General features: G+C 37.3%; 1 protein-coding gene across 3 annotated transcripts in view; it reads left to right on the top strand.

Annotated features, from left to right (window-relative positions):
- Positions 1-22,776, top strand: part of TRIM24 (tripartite motif containing 24) — a 108,802-nt gene that overhangs the window by 28,358 nt on the left and 57,668 nt on the right. For all 3 annotated transcript variants that reach the window (XM_058530974.1, XM_058530990.1, XM_058530982.1), the window contains exon 2: positions 17,488-17,606. In XM_058530974.1, the coding sequence (XP_058386957.1) occupies positions 17,488-17,606 (119 nt within the window). The remainder of the gene's footprint in view (positions 1-17,487; positions 17,607-22,776) is intronic.

The following is a 22,776-nucleotide window of genomic DNA, read 5'->3' on the forward strand; positions in this document are numbered from 1 at the left end:
TTAAATTTTTGTTGTTGAGTTGTAGGGGTTCTTTATATATTATAGATATTGAATCCTTATCAGATACATAATTTGCAAATATTTTCTCCATTTCTGTGGATTGTCTTTTCACCTTCCTGATAGTGCCCTTTGATTTGATGTACAGTAGTTGTAAATTTTCATGAAGTCAAAGTGACATCATGCGAAGTGGCAGAGTAGGACTCTGCCTGCATTGAAACGACCAATAAAGTGGAAAAGATGACCAGAATCAACTATTTCAGACTCTGGACCTTGATCAAACTCTTAAAAGAACTAGGGGAGTGCTTGATGAAGAGAGAGACTGCTGCTCTTTGGTCAGAGGGCTACAGAAATTTGGGGTTGCATGTTTTGGTAGGTCTGGACAATGAAGTTTGCTGAGATTTAAAGAGACAGTACCTCCCTCCCCTTTTGGAGCCAGACATTTAAGAAAATCTTTGTCAGGTTACTGGCTGGGCACCACATAGCATGGAACAGAAAATTCAGTGACCACACTCAACAAGGAATACATACACACTTTGCAGAATAGTTTGGAAAAGTCACAAATGGACTGCTCCAGCTATCAGCAAGCAAAAATCAGCAATCCTTGAGGAGTGGGAAAATTAGAGTTCTAGAGTTACCATAATAACAAAATCGCTTTGAGTTTATTTTGTTTGGAGTTTGTTGAGCTTCTTAGATGTGTGGATCCATGTCTTTCATCAAATTGAGGAAGTTTTCAGCCATTATTTCTTCAGATGTTGTTTCTGCCCCTTTCTTTCCCTCTTCTCCTTCTGGGATTCCCATGATGTGTGTGTTGGTATGTTTGATAGTATCTCACCAGTCCCTCAAGTTCCGTTCACTTTTCTTTGTTCTCTTTTCATTCTACTACTCAAACTGGATAATTTTAATTGGGTTATCTTCATGTTTGTTGATTCTTTCTTCTGCCTGTTCAAATCTGCCATTTCTGTCAAATTCTTTTTTCCTAAGAATGAGGCATATTTCCTGGTTTTGTTGTATGCTTTGTAATTTTTTGTTGAAAACTGGAGATTTTGCATATTATATTGTGGTAATTCTGGAACTCAGGTTTTCCCCCTCCTCAAGGATTGGTTTTCTTGCTTGTTGAAGTCTTCAGTTGTCTCTTTGTTTTTTTTTTCTAGGGAAAGATTCGCCCTGAGCTAACATCTGTTGCTGATCTTCCTCTTCTTTTTTCTTCTCTCCAAAGCCCCAGTACATAGTTGTATATTCTAGTTCTAAGTCCTTCTTGTTCTTCTATGTGAGCCACTGCCACAGCATGGCTACTGACAGATGAGTGATGTGGTTCTGTGCCCAGGAACCAAACCCAGGCTGCCAAAGTGGAGTGCACCAAACTTTAACCACTAGGCCATCAGGGCTGGCTCTCAGTTGTCTATTTGTATAGTGACTTGTCCAAACTGTTTTTGCAAAGCATTCCTTGGTGTGTGTGTGTGTGTGTGTTACGGATCTGTTATCTTAACACTCAGCCTGTGAATCTCAGAGGTTTCTTTAAATGTATGGGTTAAAAAAAAAAGTGTATATGCCTCTTTAAATGTTCTGATAGATCCCACCAGAGAAGCTGCTGCAGCCTGGCGGAGCTGATTAAAGCCAAAGCAACTCAGCTGGCCCTCAGAGAACCCCTGCACTGACCAAATCACACAACCCCCAAGTTTTAGGATACAAAGTCCTTACTGTCCACCCTGGCACTAGCCAGCCACTTGAGGAATGTGGGCTGCCATCCCCACGTTGCAGCAGGATTAGGGAATGGGGCATGGTAGCTGGTTCATGCAAGCAGCTTCTTCTACAAAGTTCAGCAGCCTCTTTCTTCATTAAGCACTTCCCTGCTTGCTGTAAATGTCTGAGTGAGTTCCAGAATTCTGAAATAGTTGATTCTGTTATTTTTTTTTTCCAGGTTAATGGTTGTTTTGGTGGAGGGACCAACCACTGAAGCTGCCATGTTTTCTGACATCCTTTGCTGCCATTTTGGCTGCTATTTTAAAATAAATTACAGATTTGGCATTTCATCCTCAAATACTTTAAATTGCATCTCTAAGAAATAAGTGTGATCACCTCGATAATCCCAATATCATTATTATGACTAAAATAGCTATTATTTCCTAATATTCTAATACAAGTCCATCTTCACATTTACTTACCCATTTGTCCCCAAAATGTTCTTTATAGCTGTTTTGTTCAAACCAGAATCCAGTCAAGGATTAGCTATCACATTTGGTTATTATATTTCTTAAGTTTTTCTTAATCTAGAATAGTTCCCTCTCCTATCTTTATTTCTGTTATTTGGACTTGGTGGAGAGAACCAATCAGTTGGATTGTAAAATAGTTTGCATTCTGGATTTGTGTGATTTTTCCTCGTATGCTCTGTAAGTCATTCTTTTCAACTAGAAGTTGAGTTGATTAAATTCAGGTTAAACCTTGTTAGGTAAGAATACTCCATAAAAGATGCTATATTCTTCATGTTGCGTTACATCAGGAAGCAAATAATGTCAAATTTGCTAGTAGAATAGTATTGAGGTTGACTGGCCAGATCATATGTTATAAAGTAGTTTTTCCCTTTGAGAATTAGTAAGTCAGCTGTGAGGTGATACTTGGGAACCATGTGACTTCAGTTGCCCATGAACTTTTCCCTAATGGTTTTAGCATTATTGGTGCTAAATCAATTAATCTGTTTCTTCATAGGGGCTGCAAAATGGTGATTTTCCTAATTTCATTGGCTACATTCTTCTGTACGATAAGAGTTTTTCCTCACTAACTGGGCTGCCTAGTTCCTAATATAATTGGAAGAAAAACATGTAATTCTTTTTTTCTTTTTAACTAATTTTCAGAGATGCAGATTTAGGATCATTGTTACTGCCGTTGGTGGCAAAGGATTTGTTTGTTGATTATCATATGAACTCATAAATTTTTTTATATCGAATGCATTTTAGTGAGTCATTATTGCTTTTGCCCTTCAGATTGTCTCAATTTGATGCAACCCGCTTTCTCTTTAACTCTTCCTTGCCTTTTAGCACAACAAGATAATCCCAGTCTGACCATGCATCACAAGTCGGCCACAGACTTGGAATCAATGATTTTGTCTCTTTAATGGGAGAATGGTATTTAGAAACCAAAAAACCAGGATGGTCCTGGGATGTGATCACTTCTAGGACTTTTGATACTGGACAGAAGTAGGAAATATATTTTTAAAAATTCATTTGCACATATTGATATTTCCAAGTCAGTTTTATACTTCAGTGTTTTTGCTTGACTTCTTTGATTTTACATTTGTATTTCTTTCTATTCCTCTGATAATCTTTGCCCTAATAACATTAACACAATTATGTGTTTCCTTTATCTACAGAAAATTTATTACCTTCATAATAATACTACCAGTATTATTCTTAACAAGAAATTCTACTGAATGTAGTTTAAAATTGCCTTGCAGTTTTTATTTTAAAAAAAAAAGATAAAAACTGATGGTATACTAAATACAGTTGCAAAGAGCCCTCATGAAAAAGATGTTAAACCTTAATAAGGAGTGTGCAAATTAAAATTATACTGAGATAACTATTTCTCATCAATAAGGCAAAAATCCAAAAGTTTGTTAACATCCTCCTATTTATGAGGCTTGGAGGAACTAACTATTGTCATTCATTTCTAATGAGGGTCCATTTGACAATTTCTAACAAAATTACAGATCCTTTTATCTTTTAACCCACTAACCCACGTCTGGGAATCTATTTTAAGGGTACACCTGCCAAAAGTGATGTGTAGACAAACGTTGTATCATCGTTTGTAATAGCAAAAGATTGGAAATAAGCCGTCAGAGAGAATTGGCTATATAACCTGGGTACATCCATACAATGTGGGGGAGAAAGAATTAAGATATATATTTACTGATAAGGAATAAATTGCCAGGATATACTGTTAAGTGAACAAAAGCAAGCTGTACTACTGTGTATATAGTACTTTGTAACTTTTGTGTATGAAAAAATATAAATATTTTTGCGAAAGGAACTTCTGGGGAGAGAAAAAGAAAAAAATAAGTTATTGGAAGAATAAACCAGAAACATGGTTTAATAAAAATGGTTACCTTTAGGGAAGTGGAGTAGAAGGAATAAAATGTGTAGAGGGATAGGAATAGAAGTGAAATCCGGTATACTTTTTAATATAGTTCTTGACTTTTGAACCATGTAAATCTTTCACATATTCAAAAATAAGTTTATACTAAAATAAAAAAGTAAACTGTAAAACTAGAAGTAAACCAACTAGTGAACATAAAAATATTCCAAATTGGCAACAGCCTATTGGATTTTATTATTTAGTGTGGCAATTTATCTTTCAACTAGTACGTTTTATTTGATCTTTAAAGATATTTCTGCTGGGTTTAGAGTTCTGGCTAGGCAATTATTTTCTTTTATCACTTGGAAAACATCTTTCTACTGTCTTCTGATTTCCATTGTTGCTGATGAGAAGCAGGCTATCAATGTTTTGTCTCCTTTTTTCTTTGCTTTTAAGATTTTTCTGTTTTCTGCAGTTGTAGGGTGATATATCTAGATGTAGTTTCTTTTTATTCTACTTGGGATTCATTCATTCTGGAAAATTTTTAGATTATATCACTTCTATGGAATTCTTATTATATTTTCTCTCAGTCCATCCTTTTGACACTGATTAAATACTTGTTATATATTCTATATGTATATGTCTATTTCTGGACTGAGTTCTGTTTCATTTGTTTGTATTTCTGTCCCTATATGAATACCACCTTGTCTTGGTTGCTGTAGCTCTGTAGTAAGTCTTGAAATCAGATGGCATAAGTCCTCCAAGTTTGTTATTTTTACAAATTGTTTTTGCTATTCTTGGTCCTTTGCATTTTCTTATAAATTTTAGGATGAGTTTGTCAGTTTCTACAAAAAGCCCGCTAGGATTTTAATTGGGATTGCATTGAATTTTTAGCTCAGTTTGGGGAGAAGAAACTTCCTAACCTTATTGAGTGTTCTAATCCAATAACATGTTTAATGTCTCCTTTATTTAGGTGGTCTTTAATTTTTGTTTTGTAGTTTTCACTATATAGGTCTTACGCATATTTTGTTAAAAGTATCCCTAAGTATTATATGTGGCTTTTTTTTGTGTGGGTGTGGATGCCTTACGATTTTTTACATACATAGTTATTATACACCTATGAATATAAGCAGTTTTACTTCTTCCTTTCCAACTTGTTTGCCTCTTATTTCTTTATCTTGCCTTTTTGTACTAACTAAAACAGCTTGGAATTGGAGTTGTGCGAGTGGACATCCTTGCCTTCTTCTCAGTCACACCAGAAAGCATTCAGTATTTGATCACTGAATATGTTAGGTGTAGGCTTTTCACACATAGCCTTTAGCAGGTGGAGGAAGTTGCCGTTTATTCCTAGGTTGCTGGAAGTTTTTTTTTTTTTTTTTTTTTTTTTTTTTTTTTACCTTGGATGGGTGTTGAATTTTTCAAAGATGATCATAGGGTTTTTCTCCTTTATTTTTTTAATACAGGAGTCCCCCATTATCTGTGGGGGATACATTCCAAGACCTCCAGTGGATGCCTGAAACGCAGATTGTACTGAACCCTATATAGACTATGTTTTTTCCTGTGTGTACATACCTATGGTAAAGTTTTTTTGTTTTTTTTTTTTGTGAAGAGGATCAGCCCTGCGCTAACATCTGCCAATCCTCCTCTTTTTGCTGAGGAAGACTGGCCCTGGGCTAACATCCATGCCCATCTTCCTCCACTTTATATGGGACACCGCCACAGCATGGCTTGCCAAGTGGTGCGTCGGTGCGCACCCGGGATCCAAACCGGCAAACCCTGGGCCGCTGCAGCGAGCGCACTTAACCACTCGCACCACCGGGCCGGCCCTATGATAAAGTTTAATTTATAAATTAGGCACAGTAAGAGATTAATGATAATAACTGATAATAAAGTTGGTTTGGGGGCCGTTATTAAGTAAAATAAGAGTTACTTGAACACAAGCACTGACATACCAGACTATCGATTTGATAATGGAGACAGCTACTAAGTGACTAATGGGCCGGTAGCCTAAACAGTGTGGAATATGCTAGACAAAGGGATGATTCACATCCCTTGTGGAACGGAGTGGGACAGTGCAAGATTTCATCATGCTACTCAGAAGGTGTGCAATTTAAAACTAGGAATTATTTATTTCTGGAATTTTCCATTTAATGTTTTTGGACCAAGGTTGACTGCAGGTAACTGAAACCACGGAAAGCAAAACCACGGGTAAGGGGAGGACTACTGTGCAGTGAATTACTTTGATTGATTTGAATGCTGAACCAACCTTGCATTTCTTTTCTTTTTTTTTTTTTTAATTTTATTTATTTTTTTCCCCCAAAGCCCCAGTAGATAGTTGTATGTCATAGCTGCACATCTTTCTAGTTGCTGTATGTGGGACGCGGCCTCAGCATGGCCGGAGAAGTGGTGCATCGGTGCGCACCCGGGATCCGAACCCCGGGCCGCCAATAGCAGAGCATGCGCACTTAACCGCTAAGCCACTGGGCCAGCCCCAACCTTGCGTTTCTTTTTTTTTTTTTTTTTTTTTTTTTTTTTTTTTTTTTTTTTTAATTTTTCCCCCAAAGCCCCAGCAGATCGTTTGCATGTCATGGTTGCACATTCTTCCAGCCGCTGTACGTGGGACACGGCCTCAGCATGGCCAGAGAAGCGGCTCCTCAGTGCACGCCCGGGATCCGAACCTGGGCCGCCAGCAGCAGAGCGTGCGCACTTAACCGCCAAGCCACGGGGCCGGCCCCCAACCTTGCATTTCTGTAATAAACTCAATCATAATATATTATCCTTTTTATGTATTTCTGCATTTGGTTTCTGATAATTTGTTAATGATTTTTTAAATCTTTGTCCATGAGAGATATTGGTCTATATTTTTCTTTCCTTGACTATATTTGATTTTAGTATCAAGATAATACTGGCCTTATAAAATGAGACAGGAAATATTCCCTCCTTCTCTATTTTCTAAAGGAGCTGTTTAGAATTGGTGTTATCTTCCTTAAATGTTTGATGGGATTCACAGTGGAGCCCTCTAGGTTTAGACTTATCTTTGTGGGAAGGTTTTAAGTACAAATTCAATTTCTTTAATTGATATAGAGCTATTTAGGTTTTCTGTTTCTTCTTGAGAAGATTTTGATAATTGTGTCTTTCAAAGAATCAACACATTTAATTAAGTTGATCGTAATATTCCCATATTTACTTTTTTAAGTTCCAAAGAATCTATAGAAATGGCCTCTATTTTTATTTCTTTTTTTATAGTGAATTTTTTAAAAATTTTTATTTATTTATTTATTTTCCCCCCCAAAGCCCCAGTAGATAGTTGTATATCATAGATGCACATCCTTCTAGTTGCTGTACGTGGGACACGGGCATGACCAGAGAAGTGGTGCGTCGGTGCGTGCCCGGGATCCGAACCCGGCCGCCAGCAGTGGAGCACACGCACTTAACCGCTAAGCCACGGGGCCGGCCCTCTATTTTTATTTCTGATTTTGGTCATTTTTTTTTCTCTTGATCAGTCTAGCTAGAGGTTTATTAATTTTACCCCTCAGCACCACCCCCCCCAACTAGAACTGGCTTTGGTTTCGTTGATTTCTTTTTTCTTTATTCCCATTTTCTTCTTCTTTTTTTTGTTTTAATTGCTTTCTGCTCCTTATTTCCTTCTACTTTCTTTTTTTTTTTTTTTTTGTGAGGAAGATCAGCCCTGAGCTAACATCTGATGCCAATCCTCTTTTTTTCTGAGGAAGGCTGGCCCTGAGCTAACATCCGTGCCCATCTTCCTCTACTTTATGTGGGACGCTGCCACAGCATGGCTTGACAAGCAGTGCGTCAGTGCGTACCCGGGATCCGAACCCGGGTCGCCAGCAGAGCGCATGCACCTAACCGCTTGCGCCACCAGGCCGGCCCCCTCCTTCTACTTTCTTTGGGGTTAATTTGCTCTTTTTTTTCTAGCTTTTTGAGGTGGAAGCTTAGATCATTAATTTTTAGATGTTAACACGTGGGTTGTTTGGAAGTAAGTCTTTCAATTTCCAGATATCTTGGGATTTTCCAGTTCTGTTACTGATTTCTAAGCTTATCTCATTGTGGTGGTGGAACATATTTTGTATGTTTTTAGTTCTTTTAATTTATTAATACTTGTTTTATTGCCCAGCATATATCTTGGTAAATATTCTTTTCACACTTAAAAAATATGCATTCTGCTAACATTGGGTGTTCTTTAAATGTCAATTGGAAAACAAGTTATTTTTTTGTGAGGAAGATCAGCCCTGAGCTAACATCTGTTGCCAGTCCTCCTCTTTTTGCTGAAGAAGATTGGCCCTGGACTAACATCCTTGCCCATCTTCCTCTGCTTTATATGGGACGCTGCCACAGCATGGCTTGACAAGCAGTGCGTCGGTGCACTCCAGGGATCCGAACCTGCGAATCCTGGGCCGCCGAGGCGGAGCACACAGACTTAACTGCTTGCGCCACCGGGCCGGCCCCTGTTCAGGTCTTTTATATCCTTTCTGCTTTTCTGTCTACTGCTCTACTGATTACTGAAAAGAGAGTAGAAATCTCCAACTATTATATGCATTTGTCTGTTTCTGTTTTCAGCTCTGTTAATTTTTGCATTATTGAAGCTCTGTTAATTAGGTGTATGTGTTTTTAGGATTATGTGTCTTAGTGAGAAATTGACCTTTTTATCTTTATACACTGTCCCCACTTTATATCTGGTAATAGTTCTTGTTCTGTGGTCTACTCAGTGTGATATTATAAAGTCCTCCAGGTTTCGTATACTTGTTTGAATGTGTATCTATTTCCATCCTTTTATTTTTTAACCTATGTGTGTATTTAAATTGAATTTCTTGTAGATAGCATTTAATTGGGTCTTTTGTTATACAGTCATGTGTCAGTTCATGACGGGGATACATTCTGAGAAATGTGTCGTTAGGCAATTTTGTTATTGTGTGATCATCATAGAGTGTACTTACACAAACCTAGATGGTATAGCCTACTACACACCTAGGCTATATGGTACCAATCTATTGAGATTACTGTTGTATATGCGGTCTGTCATTGACCAAAATGTCGTTTTGTAGCACATAACTATGTATAGATGTATGTATAAGTAGCAAGCCATCAATGGTATTGACAGGAACATGGACAGAGCATTATCTTGCACTATATTGACCCTCTCCTTTTTCTTCCATAGATGTTGAAATTTACTTGCCCAACTGGTGATGATCCATCTCGTGGTTCTGTCGTTCAACTCACTCGTGCCTATGATCCACAGTGTGGGAATAAGAAATAAGATGCTTTAAATCCACATACATCTCTTTTGTGGAGATGGGTGGTCAAAGAGTTGCCAGTCATTCCTCGTACCTAACGTCCAAGCATAAGCCCTGCATTTTGCTTAGGTTTAGAAACTAAAACTTTACAAAAAGGTGATAGCAAATCATATTCACATCTCAAAACCTGAAAGATGTAAACATTTAATTTGCAGGAAAAAAATAAAACCAGAACCTAGTAAGTTCATTTTAAGTCCAGTTCCTTTTAGAAGTTTATAATTTATGATCTATCGTTAATCTTCTACATCAGTCATGTTTTATGACCTTATAATTATCTAAACATGTTTCATGATTTCATTTAGCAAACACAGAAACTTACATTTAGGAGGGTAGTGAACGTATAACTTCAACAGTCCTTTTCCTTTAAAATGCAGAAAAATATAATACTGAAGTGTTAGTTGTTTCCACTTGATTAATAAATAGGTGATTTCCTTGTTTAGCTTGTTCCCAGCATATATTCTGTACCCTTACTGTTTGATATCAGCAAAGAGAAGCAATTTATAGCATTTGTACTGGTCCATTTGCTTTACTATTTCTCTTTGATTAAAGTTGACTCCCTCTTTGCCTTTCAGATTTCAAATTTTCTTTTTTAAAAAATGGGAGTTGAATTATGTTTCTATGTATTCCCACTCTTCCCAGGATAGTGTGTCAAAAGAATCACTTTCATATAGGCATTCCAGTATTTACTGTATAATATGCAGTCCCTGGTTTTTCTTATACTGGTAAGGTACATCTTGAGCTTGGGAATGAAGTTTGGATAGAGAGGCAAATTTGAGATTCACTAACATTTAGTCCCATGGTTCCTTGTTAGGTAGAGGTACGTCTATGACTCAGAATTCATTTGTAGCCTTAGTAGATCATACTTGAGGGAATCAGGTACATGACGTCATGCTGGTCCTTTCAGAAGAAATCAACTGTTAACTGTGCAGAGTTTAATACACAGGTTTACCAGGTACAGGCCTGACATTGTGAGGCCCTTTTTATGTATTTATTCATATAATCTTTATAAAAATCCTGCCTCAAATTAATTCTAATGAGCATTAAATATTTAACATAGTAACTGGAACACAGCAAGTTCTCAATATGGTAACCCTTATCATCGTGATTATCATGTGCTGTTCTTTTACAGAAGAGGAAATAGAGGCTCAAAAAGATTGCTTGAGGGTTATAGAGCAGTCAATAAAAAGGAATAATCCAGGCCTATATGGCTTTAAAGTCCATGCTGTATTTTTTTTATTTAAATACTTTCCATGTACACAAGACCTGTCATTAGGCAGGATTCAAATCCCAGATTTGCCACTTGTAGTTGTATGACCATGGGCAAGTCATGGCCTTCAGTTCCTGATGTGTAAAGTGGGGATAATAGTTAATGCACTAGAGCTGAGTTGCTGTGAGAGTTACTGGTCCTCAGGCTCTCTTCTCACCCTAAAAGAGAGCTCTGACAAAAGCCAGCAGGTCTTTGACTGGGCCTGAGTCTCATTTGCACCCATCCATCTCCCCATACTCTTCTTAGGCCTTGAAAGCAGTTTGGTTCAAGAAAGATAGGTGGGTTGAAGTTAGTATTGGAGGGGAGCTGCTGCTGCTTTTCTCCTTCCAAGACATAGCTACTATGCAGAATTTTGTGTTAATCATTCCCTTGCTTTTCTTTATAGTTTATCAGCTAGGTGTGCTTTCCTATATAATATTTTATTTGGATTTGACTGTTTTTGAACTTTAGTGGAGTATAATATGTATTTTTCTGGGACCTGCTTTCTTCACTCAACATATTTTTGGGGATTCAGGCATGTTGATGCCTGTAGTTTAAGTGCATTGATTTCATTGCTGTATAGTATTATTTGAATATACTACAATATTTTGTTTCTATTGTTGGGCATTTGGGTTGTTTCCAGTTGTGGGCTTTTATGAAAAATGTTGCTATGAACATTCTTGAACGTGTCTCCTGATGCTGAAGTGTAAGAATTTCTCCGTGGTGGAATTGTGGCTCACAGGGTATGTGCATTGCTGAAGCGGAACTTAACAACTGTGCCACGGGGCTGGCCCTCAACCCATGGTTTTCTAAGACATTTTTGTAAAGTGTAGTAGTACAGAGCCTGCACTCTGCCATCAGCCGGCCATGGGTTCACATCATAGCTCCACTAATGTGTGACCTTGGTCAAGTTAACTAGATTCTCTGATCTCCATTTCCTCATCTGTATGAGGATAGAGCAGTACACACGTGGAGAGCACTAAATAAAAGTTAGTTTGTTTTAGGTTTTTTTGTGTTTGTGTGAGGAAGATGGTCCCTGAGCTAACATCTGTGCCAGTCTTCCTCTATTTTGTATATGGGACACTGCCACAGTATGACTTGGTGGGTGGTGTGTAGGTCCACACCAGGGATCTGAACTATGAATCCTGGGCCGCCAGGACTGAGTCTGAGGACTCACAGCAACTCACCTCTAAGTTCATGTGGAGTGCACGAACTTAACCACTACGCCACTGGGCCAGCCCCTGTTTTAGGTTTTTTTTACTTTTTATTTTGAAATAATAGATTTATGGGAAGTTACAGAGAGATCCTATGTACCCAGTTTTTCCCAGTGATTACATCTTATATAAATATAGTATAATATCAAAACCAGGAAATAAACATTGGTACAATAGTGCGTATAGTTCTATGCCATTTTATCACGTGTAGATTCTTATAACCACCATCACAATCAAGATACAGAACTATTCCATCACCACCAAAGCTCTGCCTCATGTTACTCCTTTGTTGTCGTACTTAACTTCTCCTCGCCCCACACCCCATTGTCCCTAATTTCAGGCAAAGCACTAATCTGTTTTCCATGTCTGTAATCTTGTAATTTTGAGAATGCTGTGTAAAAGGAATCATTCATAAATGACCTTTGGAAATTGGCTTTTTTTTTTCACTCAGAATGGTACACTTAAGATCCATCCAATTTGTTGCATATATCAATAGTTGGTCCCTTTTTATTGCTATCTAGTATTCCATGGTCTGGATGTACTGCAGTTTATTTAACCATTAACTTACTTGAGGTTTGGGTTGTTTCAAGTTTGGGGGTATTTTGAGTATCAGCACTGAATTAAGATGTTTATGTTCAGATTTTTGTGTGGACCTAAGTTTATTTCTCTGGAATGCCCAGGAATGAGACTTGATTCATATAATAAATATTATGTTTAGTATTTCAAGAAACTGCCAAACTGTTTTCCAGAGTGGCTGTACCATTTTACATTCCCACTGAGAATGTATGAGAAATCCAATTTCTCCACATTTTCGCCAGCATTCGGTATTGTCACTACTTTTTATTTTAGCTGTTTTAATAGCTGTGTACTGGTATCTCATCATGATCTTAATTTGCCTTTACCTGATGGGTGGTGATGTGGAACATCTTATCATGTGCTTATTTGCCATGTATATGTACTCACTGGTGAAATGTCTCTTCATGTCTTTTGCCCACTTTCTAATTGGACTGTTTTTCACTGTTGAGTTTTGAGAGTTCTTTTTATATTGTGGATATGAGTCCTTTGTCAAATCTGTGGTTTGCAAATATTTTCTCCCAGTGCGTAGCTTGTTTTTCATCCTCCTCTTGTTTTTCATCCTCTTTTGCAGAGCAAAAGTTTTTAATTTTGATGAAATCAAATTTGTCCATATTTTTTTGGGACTGTGTTTCTGATGTGTCTGAGAACTCTTCAACAAGTCTTAGATCTTTAAGATTTTTCTCCTAAAGGTTTTATAGTTTTATATTTAAATCTGATCCACTTTGAGTTAATATCTATATAAAATACGAAGTCTAGTTGAGCTTCACTTTTTTGCTTGTGAATACCCAGCACAATGTGTTGAAAAGACTTTCCTTATTCCACTGAATTGTTTTCACACTTTTGTCAAAAATCACTTGGGCTTACTTGTGTGGATCTATTTCTGGATGCTCTATTCTGTTCCTTTCATCTATGTGTCTCTCCTTCTGCCAATACCACCCTATCTCAATTACTATATCTATATGAGTCTTAAAATTGGATAGTGATTCTTCTCACTTTTTCATTTTCAAAATTGCTTTAGCTATTCTGGTTCCTTTCTGGTTCCACATAAATCTTGGAATAATCTTTTCCATATCTACAAAAAATCTTACTTAGGATTTTGATAGGAATGCATTAGCCTATAGATCAATTTGGGGAGAATTGACGTCTTTTTCATGAGTCTTCCAATCCATGCATAGAGTCTATTTTTCATCAGCGTTTTGTAGTTGTCAGAATAAAGATGCTTTTGCACCTCTGTCAAAAATCAGTTGGCCCTACTTGTGTGAGTCTATTTCAGGTCTCTATTATGTTTCGTTCATCTATGTGTCCATCCCTCAGTCAATAACAGACATTCCTGATTAAAGACAGTAGCTATATAGTAAGTCTTGAAATTGGATAAAGCAATTCTTGCACTTTATTCTTCTTTTCAATATTGATTTAGCTATTATAGTACATTTGCCTTTCTTTATAAATTTTAAAATAATCTTGTCTGTATCTACAAAAAAAGATCTTGCTGGGATTGTATTAGGAATTGTGTTAAGCCTGTAGATCACATTAAAGAGAATTGACATCTTTACTGATTATCCCTGTGCATGAACACTCATTGTCTCACTTATTTGGATCTTCTTTGATTTCTCCATTTTGTGGTTTTCAGCATACAAGTTCTATACATGTTTTGTTAGGTTTACACCTAAGTATTTCATTTTGTTTAGAGCCAATTTTCATATAATTATGGGGCTATTCAAATTATTTCATATTGGGTAAGTTGTGGTAGTTTGTGCCTTTTGAGGAATTCGTCCATTTCACTTATATTGTCATTTTATGTGAGGAGTGTTCTTAGTATTCCCTCTTATCCTTTTGATGTCTGCATGGTCTGTAGTGATATCCCCTTTTTTATTCATTATGTCTGGTAAGTTGTCTCTTCTTCTTTGTCTTTGTCAACTGTGCTGGAGGCTTGTTAATTTTATTGACCTTTTCAAATAACCAGCTTTTTGTTTTACTGACTTTTCAGTTTTCAATTCCATTGATTTCTGCTCCTATTATTTTCTCCCTCCTGTGAGGTGGAAGTTGAAGTCTGCGTTCCCTCTGCTGCCTCCCTTGATATCCAGCAGCGGAGAGCCTTCTCCTTGCTGGTGGGTGGTGTGGAAGTTCAAGATCCCACTAGGCCTCTGTTGATATCTCCCTGCCTGGTAGGGGCATGAGTGCCTATTTACTGCTTCCCATGTGTTCTTCATTGATGCGTCCAAGAAGTGGCGACCTAGGGACAGGGGAGGTTACTGGTAGGCAACGATAAAAGTCCTTACTGTTACTAGGCCTCCTCTGATGCCAGTCTAGCATACGGGAGGCAGAGGAGTACCTCATTACTGTCCTGGAGTTGCAAGCTCAGGCTCCTCACATGGTCTCCACTACTAGGGACTCACTACCAGTGGGGATCAAAGCCCCGGCTTTCCCTCAGGCACACCCAGGTGCCCTGGTTTCTGCTTGGCTAGGGTGGAAGTCTAGGCTTCCCACTGGGCCTTTGCTGATAGGAAAGGGAGCACAGTTTCTTCTGTGGTGTTTGGCTAGAGGAGAGTGGTTATTTGTCTAAAAGTTTTCTGTCTTGCTAGGCTGCCCCTTTCCTGGTCTTTTGGATAGAGAGAACAGCTTTTTCTGTTTACACCTTTTGGTATTTCTGAGATGGTGCTTCATGAATACCCGCTTTGGAATATATGAGGCTAAAAGAAAACACCAGTGAACTCACCACTTGTCATTCCTTGGGTCCTGAGGTCTCTAGCCAGTCTGCCGCCTTCTCTCTACCTTTTAGTCTTCTCATGATTGTTTTATATAGAATGTTTAGAGTTTTTAATCATACTTATCTAGAGGAACAAGGAAAAATATATTTACTCAGTCTTTCTCTTCCATAAAATGCAGTGTCACATCTTTACAGATTTTAATTATTCTTTGTCAGTACTATATGTTATATCTTCTCCCAGTTTGGAGCTTGTCTTCACTCTCTTCATGATAATCTTTGACTAGCTGTAGGTCTTAACTGTATTTTATTGATTGATTGATTGATTGATTGGAGGAAGATTGGCCCTGTGCTAACTAACATCTGTTGCCAATCTTCCTCTATTTTCTTTTTTCTCGCCAAAGCCCCAGTGCATAGTTGTGTATCATAGTTGTAGAGTTGCAGCTCTTCTGTCTGGGACGCTACCTCAGCATGGCTTGATGAACGGTGAGTAGGTCTGCGCCCAGGATCCGAACCGGCAAACCCCGGGCCACTGAAGCGGAACGTGCAAACTTAACCACTACGCCACTGGGCCAGCCCCATGTAGTTCTTAACTTTAATGAAGTTGAATTCATTAATCTTTTCCTTATGCTCTTGCTTTTTGTTTCTTGCTTTAAGAAATTTATTCTGAAATAAGGTTACACAGATATTCTCCTATATTTCTTTGTGAAAGTTTTAAGGTTCTGAATCTATCCAAAAGAATTATTTTTGGAATTGAGTAAAGTAGGGATCTAATTTCATCTCCCTCCTGCTATAGAGAACCATAGCACCATAAAAAATTCATTCCTTTTCCCACTAATTTCTAGTGCCACATCTGTCATATATAAAATGTACATATATGTGAGTCTGTTTATGGTATGTTCTGTTCCATTTTTGTTTATCCTTACATAAATATTACACCGTCTTAATTACTATAGCTTTATAGTAAGTCTTGTTATTTGGAAGCATGTCCCCTCAGCTGGTCGAAACTATTGAAATAGATTGAGATTGTTAATTAAAACGCCATTGAATCTATAGATATGTTTGGGGAGAACTGACATCTTTACCATCGCGAACATGGTTTTTTCATTGCTTAGATATTTTTAAGTGTTTCTAAGTATAGCTTAACATTTTAATACACAATGGCTTTAAACATTTTTAAAAATTTATTCCTAAGTCCTTAATATATTTTACTGCTGTTGTGAAATGGGTTTTTTTAATTAAAATTTTTGTTTATTGCCTATATATACAAATTGACCTTCGGATTACTTTGTGTTCATGGTTATGCATTGAATTTTACAAAAAATGTATCTGGGAACCTTATTACAGTCTCCTTGGTACAAATTATGGCATCAAGTTTATATTAGATTTTTTTAATTTGATTAAAAATTTAGATTTTAATTCATTCATAATTATTATTTATTTTTTACCATGCACTATGAAAGATGATTCTTTCTTTTTCCCCCAAAGGAACACTATTTGCACTTGTTAAAGGGAAACAGAGTAGCGTTTCTTAATCTCCCATGGAGATTTTAAACAAAACAAGTATATCTGTGCTCCACTTTCAAAAATCCTGATTCCATAGGTCCAGAGAGAACCAGAGCTTTCTGTTCTTTTAGAAATCTCCCCTGTGGTTCTGCACATCCCTATTTGAAAACCACTGCAAGAGTGGTTGCTAAACAATAAAAAGGGTAGCCCATGAGGATGTTTATTTGGAGGGGCATCTCATTTAAAATTACGAAGATGATCCATCATTTAATGTACTAGGTGTGGCAGATCTGTGCATCTATATACACACATAGATAATCCACAAATGTACATAAACTGAATTGCTTTGTGTTTAGTAACAACAGGTATGAATTTGAAGAGAGTGGATATTGTAAAAGAACCCAGTCACAGTTTGCATGAGGTGTGTCGGTTTAGTGCTCAGTATATTTGTATTAAAACTTAGAATATGAGCTCATGGTAATAGGGAACAGATTGGTGGATGCCTGAGGTGTGGGCTGGGGGGTGGTGGGCAAAATGGGTGAAGAGGGTCAGAAGGTACAGATTTCCAGTTATAAAATGAATAAGTCATGAGGATATAATGTACAGCATGGTGACTATAGTTAATAGTAATGTATTGTGTATTTGAAAGTAGCTAGGAGAGTGAATCATGAAAATTCTCACTGTAAGAAAAAAAACATTTGTAACTTTAAGGTGACGAATGCTAACTGAACTTATTGTGGAGATCATTTTGCAATGTGTACAAATATCAATCATTACGTTGTATACCTGAAACTAATATAATGTTATGTTAATTATACCACAATAAAAACAAAAAAACTTAGAATGCAATTTTGTCTTTTCCAGTTGGAGTCATTCGATGTCCGGTTTGTAGCCAAGAATGTGCAGAGAGACACATCATAGACAATTTTTTTGTGAAGGACACTACTGAGGTTCCCAGCAGTACAGTAGAAAAATCTAATCAGGTAAGTGTATTAAGTCTTGAATCTTTTGCCTCCTCTTAATGAGGCAACGTAAAATTCTGGAGGACTCTACAATAAAATGTGTCAAACAATAAAGTGTTATCTATGAAATTATGTAGTATTTTAAAAGGTATATAAAGAATAATGAATAATCCATCTTAAGGAATAAAGCAGTGCCAATACAGAAGCTCTGATTGCACCCGCACCTTCTTTATGCCCTCAGAAAAAACCGTTATTCATATTTGACATTATTTCATTTCATTTCTTTGTAGTTTTACTATGTATTAGCAATTAGATTTTTTATTTCAAGCCCCCCTCTTTTCATTTTTTTCTACTTTAATAAACTCTATAGTGATACACATGAAAAAATTCCATGTCTTTGATCAGTACAGTTTCTATATTTTAAGAAAATCTTTTCTTTTTTTTTTTTTTATAATTTTATTTATTTATTTATTTTTCCCCAAAGCCCCAGTAGATAGTTGTATGTTATAGTTGCACATCCTTCTAGTTGCTGTATGTGGGACGCGGCCTCAGCATGGCTGGAGAAGCGGTGCGTCGGTGCACACCCGGGACCTGAACCCGGGCCACCAGCAGCGGAGCGCGCGCGCTTAACCACTAAGCCATGGGGCCGGCCTGAAAATCTTCTTTTCTACATGGTATTTCTTTGAAAGCATCATTTGGTAGTATTGTCCAAGGTGTTTTTCTTTTTTCCCCTACTTCCATAACCCACTTGTAGAACATTTCTATTGGCCCCTTAAATCTAAATGTCAGGTCCCTAGTGGATGAACTGTATTACTCTAGTAATACACTAATATAGTGTATTAGTCTACTTTTTGATCGTGATTCACTGATGATTTCCTAGGTAGTTCCTTTAATTTGGAACAGAAGATCTGTGAAGGAACTGAATCTGATTATGGAATAATGATTACTAATCTAAAATGTAAAATCTGAAAAGTAGTGTTTAGGACTCTTTTCAGTAATCACACAGCTAAGTTTCTGTACTTTTCATTTTCAGCTTTTTGTTTCTTAGGGGAACTATAGGAGTTTAGGGTTCACCTTAAATGAACTTAGCCACTACTAACTAAAATACCTCTTTGTTTCAAAAGTGTCCACAATTCTTCCTAATATGAACTTTCATCAAAGACCAAAATAGGGCTTGGTGCAGGGAATAAACTTTCTAACTGTTGTGAAACTGGCTTTAAAGAATGGAAATGGAATTATTTATATGAGCTACAGTGTGAAGTACTGACCCCTCTGAAAGTTCGCTTCTGAATACTAATGATTTTGTTTCTGTCTTCTAGAGTATCATGTCACTTTTCTTCATATATGATTATATTTATACTAGATATACTTTGTTAGTCATATCACTCAGCAATTATACTCTGTCAGGTGAACTCTAGTAGTACATGTGAATGCTCAATCCAGAAAATTCAAAAGCAAAGTAGCATAAATAATCAACAGAGTGGAGTAATGATATGACATGAAATGATGATAAGAGATGAGAATTGAAGGGATTCTAATCTAAAGGACAAATTTAAGAGGCTGCTTTATGCCTCTATATAATCAGTTTTCAGTAAGTTTATGTTTATTTACTCTGCTTCTGTCACTGAAGCATAATAGGAAGAAGTTTTAATCTATTAAACTAGAGATAGATATCTTCAATGTAGATAAGTGGGGATGGAGAGGGTGTTAGATCTGGTTGGAGAATAGGGTGCTTATAGCGATAGTTTGGGAATGAAGACTGAAGAGATGATAATGCAGGATAATTGGAGCTGGGAAGCAATGGGCAAGAGGTAGTGAAAGCTGAACACTAGCATAGTGGTAATAAGGAAAGGAAGGGTGTAGGTGACAATCCAGGATGGTGGTGCCTTTCACAGATAGAAAGGGCAGGGAAGTAATAGAGGTAGAGAATTGGTTTTGAATGTGATTGAGTTTGCCAATAAGACTAAGATAGAGTTGTCATCTGTGGTCAAACATGAGATCTGAGGAGTTCATAGCTGGAGATAAAGTTTTAAAAACTTTTTGTTATGGATAATTTCAAGCATTACCAAAAAAGGGACAGTTGAGCATAACAAACTCCTATGTACCCATTGCCTAAGTCAATAGTCATCAACTCTTGTTTTGTGTATAACCTGACACTTCCTGCACCACTAGATTATGTTGAAGTTAATTCTAGGCATTATATCATCTAATCCATGAATATTTCAATATTTATTTCTATGATAAATTTTTTTATAAACATAACTACCATGTTAATTTCATATGTAAAAAATTTACAGTAATTCCTTAATATCATCAAACATCCAGACAGTGATCAAATGTTTCTAATTGTAGTTTATTTTTTTTAACAGTGGTTTGTTTCTATAAGGATCCAATAAGCTCTACATAGTGCATTTGGTTGATTTTTATTTATTTATTTTATTTTATTTTTTTGTGAGGAAGATCAGCCCTGAGCTAACATCCATGCCGATCCTCCTCTTTTTTTGCTGAGAAAGGCCGGCCCTGAGCTAACATCTATTGCCAATCCTCATTTTTTTTTGTTTTCCCTTTTTCTCCCCAAAGCCCCAGTAGATAGTTGTATGTCATAGTTGCACATCCTTCTAGTTGCTGTATTTGGGACGCCACCTCAGCATGGCCGGAGAAGTGCGTCGGTGCACACCCAGGATCCGAACCTGGGCCACCAGTAGCGGATCGTGCACACTTAACCGCTAAGCCATGGGGCCAGCCCTGGTTGATTTGTTTTAAATACATCTTTTAATTAATCTCAAATTACCCCTTTACCTTGCTGGCTTTCTTTTTCCTCCCTTTTAACATATTGTTGGATGAACTGCATTGTTTGTTAGTCCAGTAGAGTTAGCCTTATTCTGAATTTTGCTGACCGTTTCCATGAAGTCATTTAACATGCTTCTCTGTCTCCTGTATTGTGTATAAACTGGTAATAAAAATGTAGAGGCTGGTTTAGATTCAGGTCCCATTGGGTGAGGGGACGTAAGAATACTTTGATCCATATGTCCCTGTGTATTTCAATCATGAGGCATATGATGTTTGGTTGTCTTTCTTTTTTCTGATGTTAATGGCCATTAATGATCACTGCCAAGATCCTGTTACTGAACCAGGTTTGTTTGCCCACTGCACGATTATGGGAATCACTGAGATGGCAGAGTTTGCAAAGAGAAAGGATTTAATCACAAGGCAGCCAGGCGAGGAGGCAGGAGAATCAATCTCAGATCCACCTCATGGAAAATTGGGCCTCAGGATATTTATCGGGTAGGGGCAAGGTGGTCTGAAGTGTGGGAATAGATGATTGGAGGTAAGGAGAAGTGAGGAAATTGATTAATGATCTGCACAAGTGTAGTCAAGCTTCATGCCTCTTCATAGGACACATGTTCACAAAATGGCAGTGTTACCATGATCTGAGGGTGGAGATCCTTCTAGATCCTTGACGTCAAAAAGGTTACTTGTTGAGCATTTGCGCAGGCCCAGCTGATGGATTGATGGTCTCAACCGGCCTGAACCGGGCAAGGGATCTCAGTTCCTGAAAAACTACTCTTAATTACTCTGTTGATAAGATGGGGTCAACTGAACTGGTCCTGGAGGGCCTGTGATTACAGTCCCATATTTCATTATGGCTTTGAAAAATGGTGACATTCTCCTTCTATCATTCCCCTTTATTTCTTAACTGGAATAGAAAGAGAAATCTTCCTTCATCTACTCTTTGGTTATACAGGAAAGGTAGGTTAAATGCTTGATTCTTCCTTTCGGTTGCTAATTTTTAGAGTAGTGACTTAGTTTCTTAGCATTCTTCAGAGGTGACTAGTGAGTGGTGGTGTGTGTTAATCATTATGAACTCATGGATTTTTATCTTAAAATGTATTGTAGTTGTTATTCTTATTGGTGCTCAAATTGTGTCATCTTGGCAATGGGAGCCTCACGTTGATTCCTGACTCCTGATACAATCCCAGTAGTCCTTGCTGTCTTCCTTGCTTTCTGTTTGGACAAGATATTGTTCATTTTCTGTTCTAGACCTGGAACCAGCCATTTCTCCTGGGAGCTTTGGTTCCTTTTAGTCAGAAATGGTATTTGGAGAACACAGAATGGGTGCTAGGGGTGCTCATCATCATTTGGTTGGTCATTTTTCTAGGCCTTTCAGGAGAGTGATTTAACAAATACTTTTTATTTAAAAAAGAGAGAAAGAGAAAATACATCATAAGTATATGTTGATAAAATATAAGCCCAATTTAAAATTGTGAGGTTTTACTTGTTTGATTTTATATTTATCTCACTTCTCCAATATTGGAAATCTTGGTTTTTAATTACATTGACATAACTGTTTATATATCTACACACACACAGTCATCGCTTAATAACAGGGATACATTCTGAGAAATGCATTGTTAGACAATATTGTTGTTGTACAAACATCATACAGTATACTCACACAAACCTAGATGTTACAGCCTACTACACATCTAGGCTATATGGTACTAGTATTATGGGACCACCAGTGTATATGCAGTCCATTGTTGACCGAAATGTCATTACGTGGTGCATGACTCTGCACACATATATATGTATATGTGTGTGTGTGTATTACAGGGTATATTGCATCAGTTTTGGTACAATCAGGAACCATTTTAATTCTTAAAATTAAGAATTATTAACTAGATATAAACTTGTTTACTGAAAGGATAAATAAAAAATTCTTAACGTTTCACAGAGATAGCAACTATAAGGAATCAGCTGAGGGAACAAAGGCAAAAGGTTGGAATTATTAAAAGTTAGAGGATGGGCCTTGTGGAACGCAGTTCAGACATCTAAAGAGGAGGTGTTACTTGTCTTGTGCTAGTGTCTTAGCCTTTGGTCGTGAGATCTCAGACCTCAGAGGAGCAGGAGTATGCCTGTGGTGTTGGTGTCTCTAAAGTGGTATCTCTAAAGCTGGTTCTACAAGTACTGGAAAAACTGCAAACTTGAGCTAACTGTTGCTTTGGGAAGGAACTGTTGCTGCTCGAGTGAAGCAGCATTGATTGGCGGGATGTTCACAGAAAATGCAAGCAAATAGGAAGCCAACCAAGATAATCAAGTCCCTTCTTCCTCTGACATTGTAGTCTCCCTCCGGCACCACCTCTTCTTAGACTCTAATGTGGAACCAGCTCAGAGAGCATAAATATGGCTT

This window comes from Diceros bicornis, chromosome 3, assembly GCF_020826845.1.
Source record: "Diceros bicornis minor isolate mBicDic1 chromosome 3, mDicBic1.mat.cur, whole genome shotgun sequence".
Classification (NCBI taxonomy): Eukaryota; Metazoa; Chordata; class Mammalia; order Perissodactyla; family Rhinocerotidae; genus Diceros; species Diceros bicornis.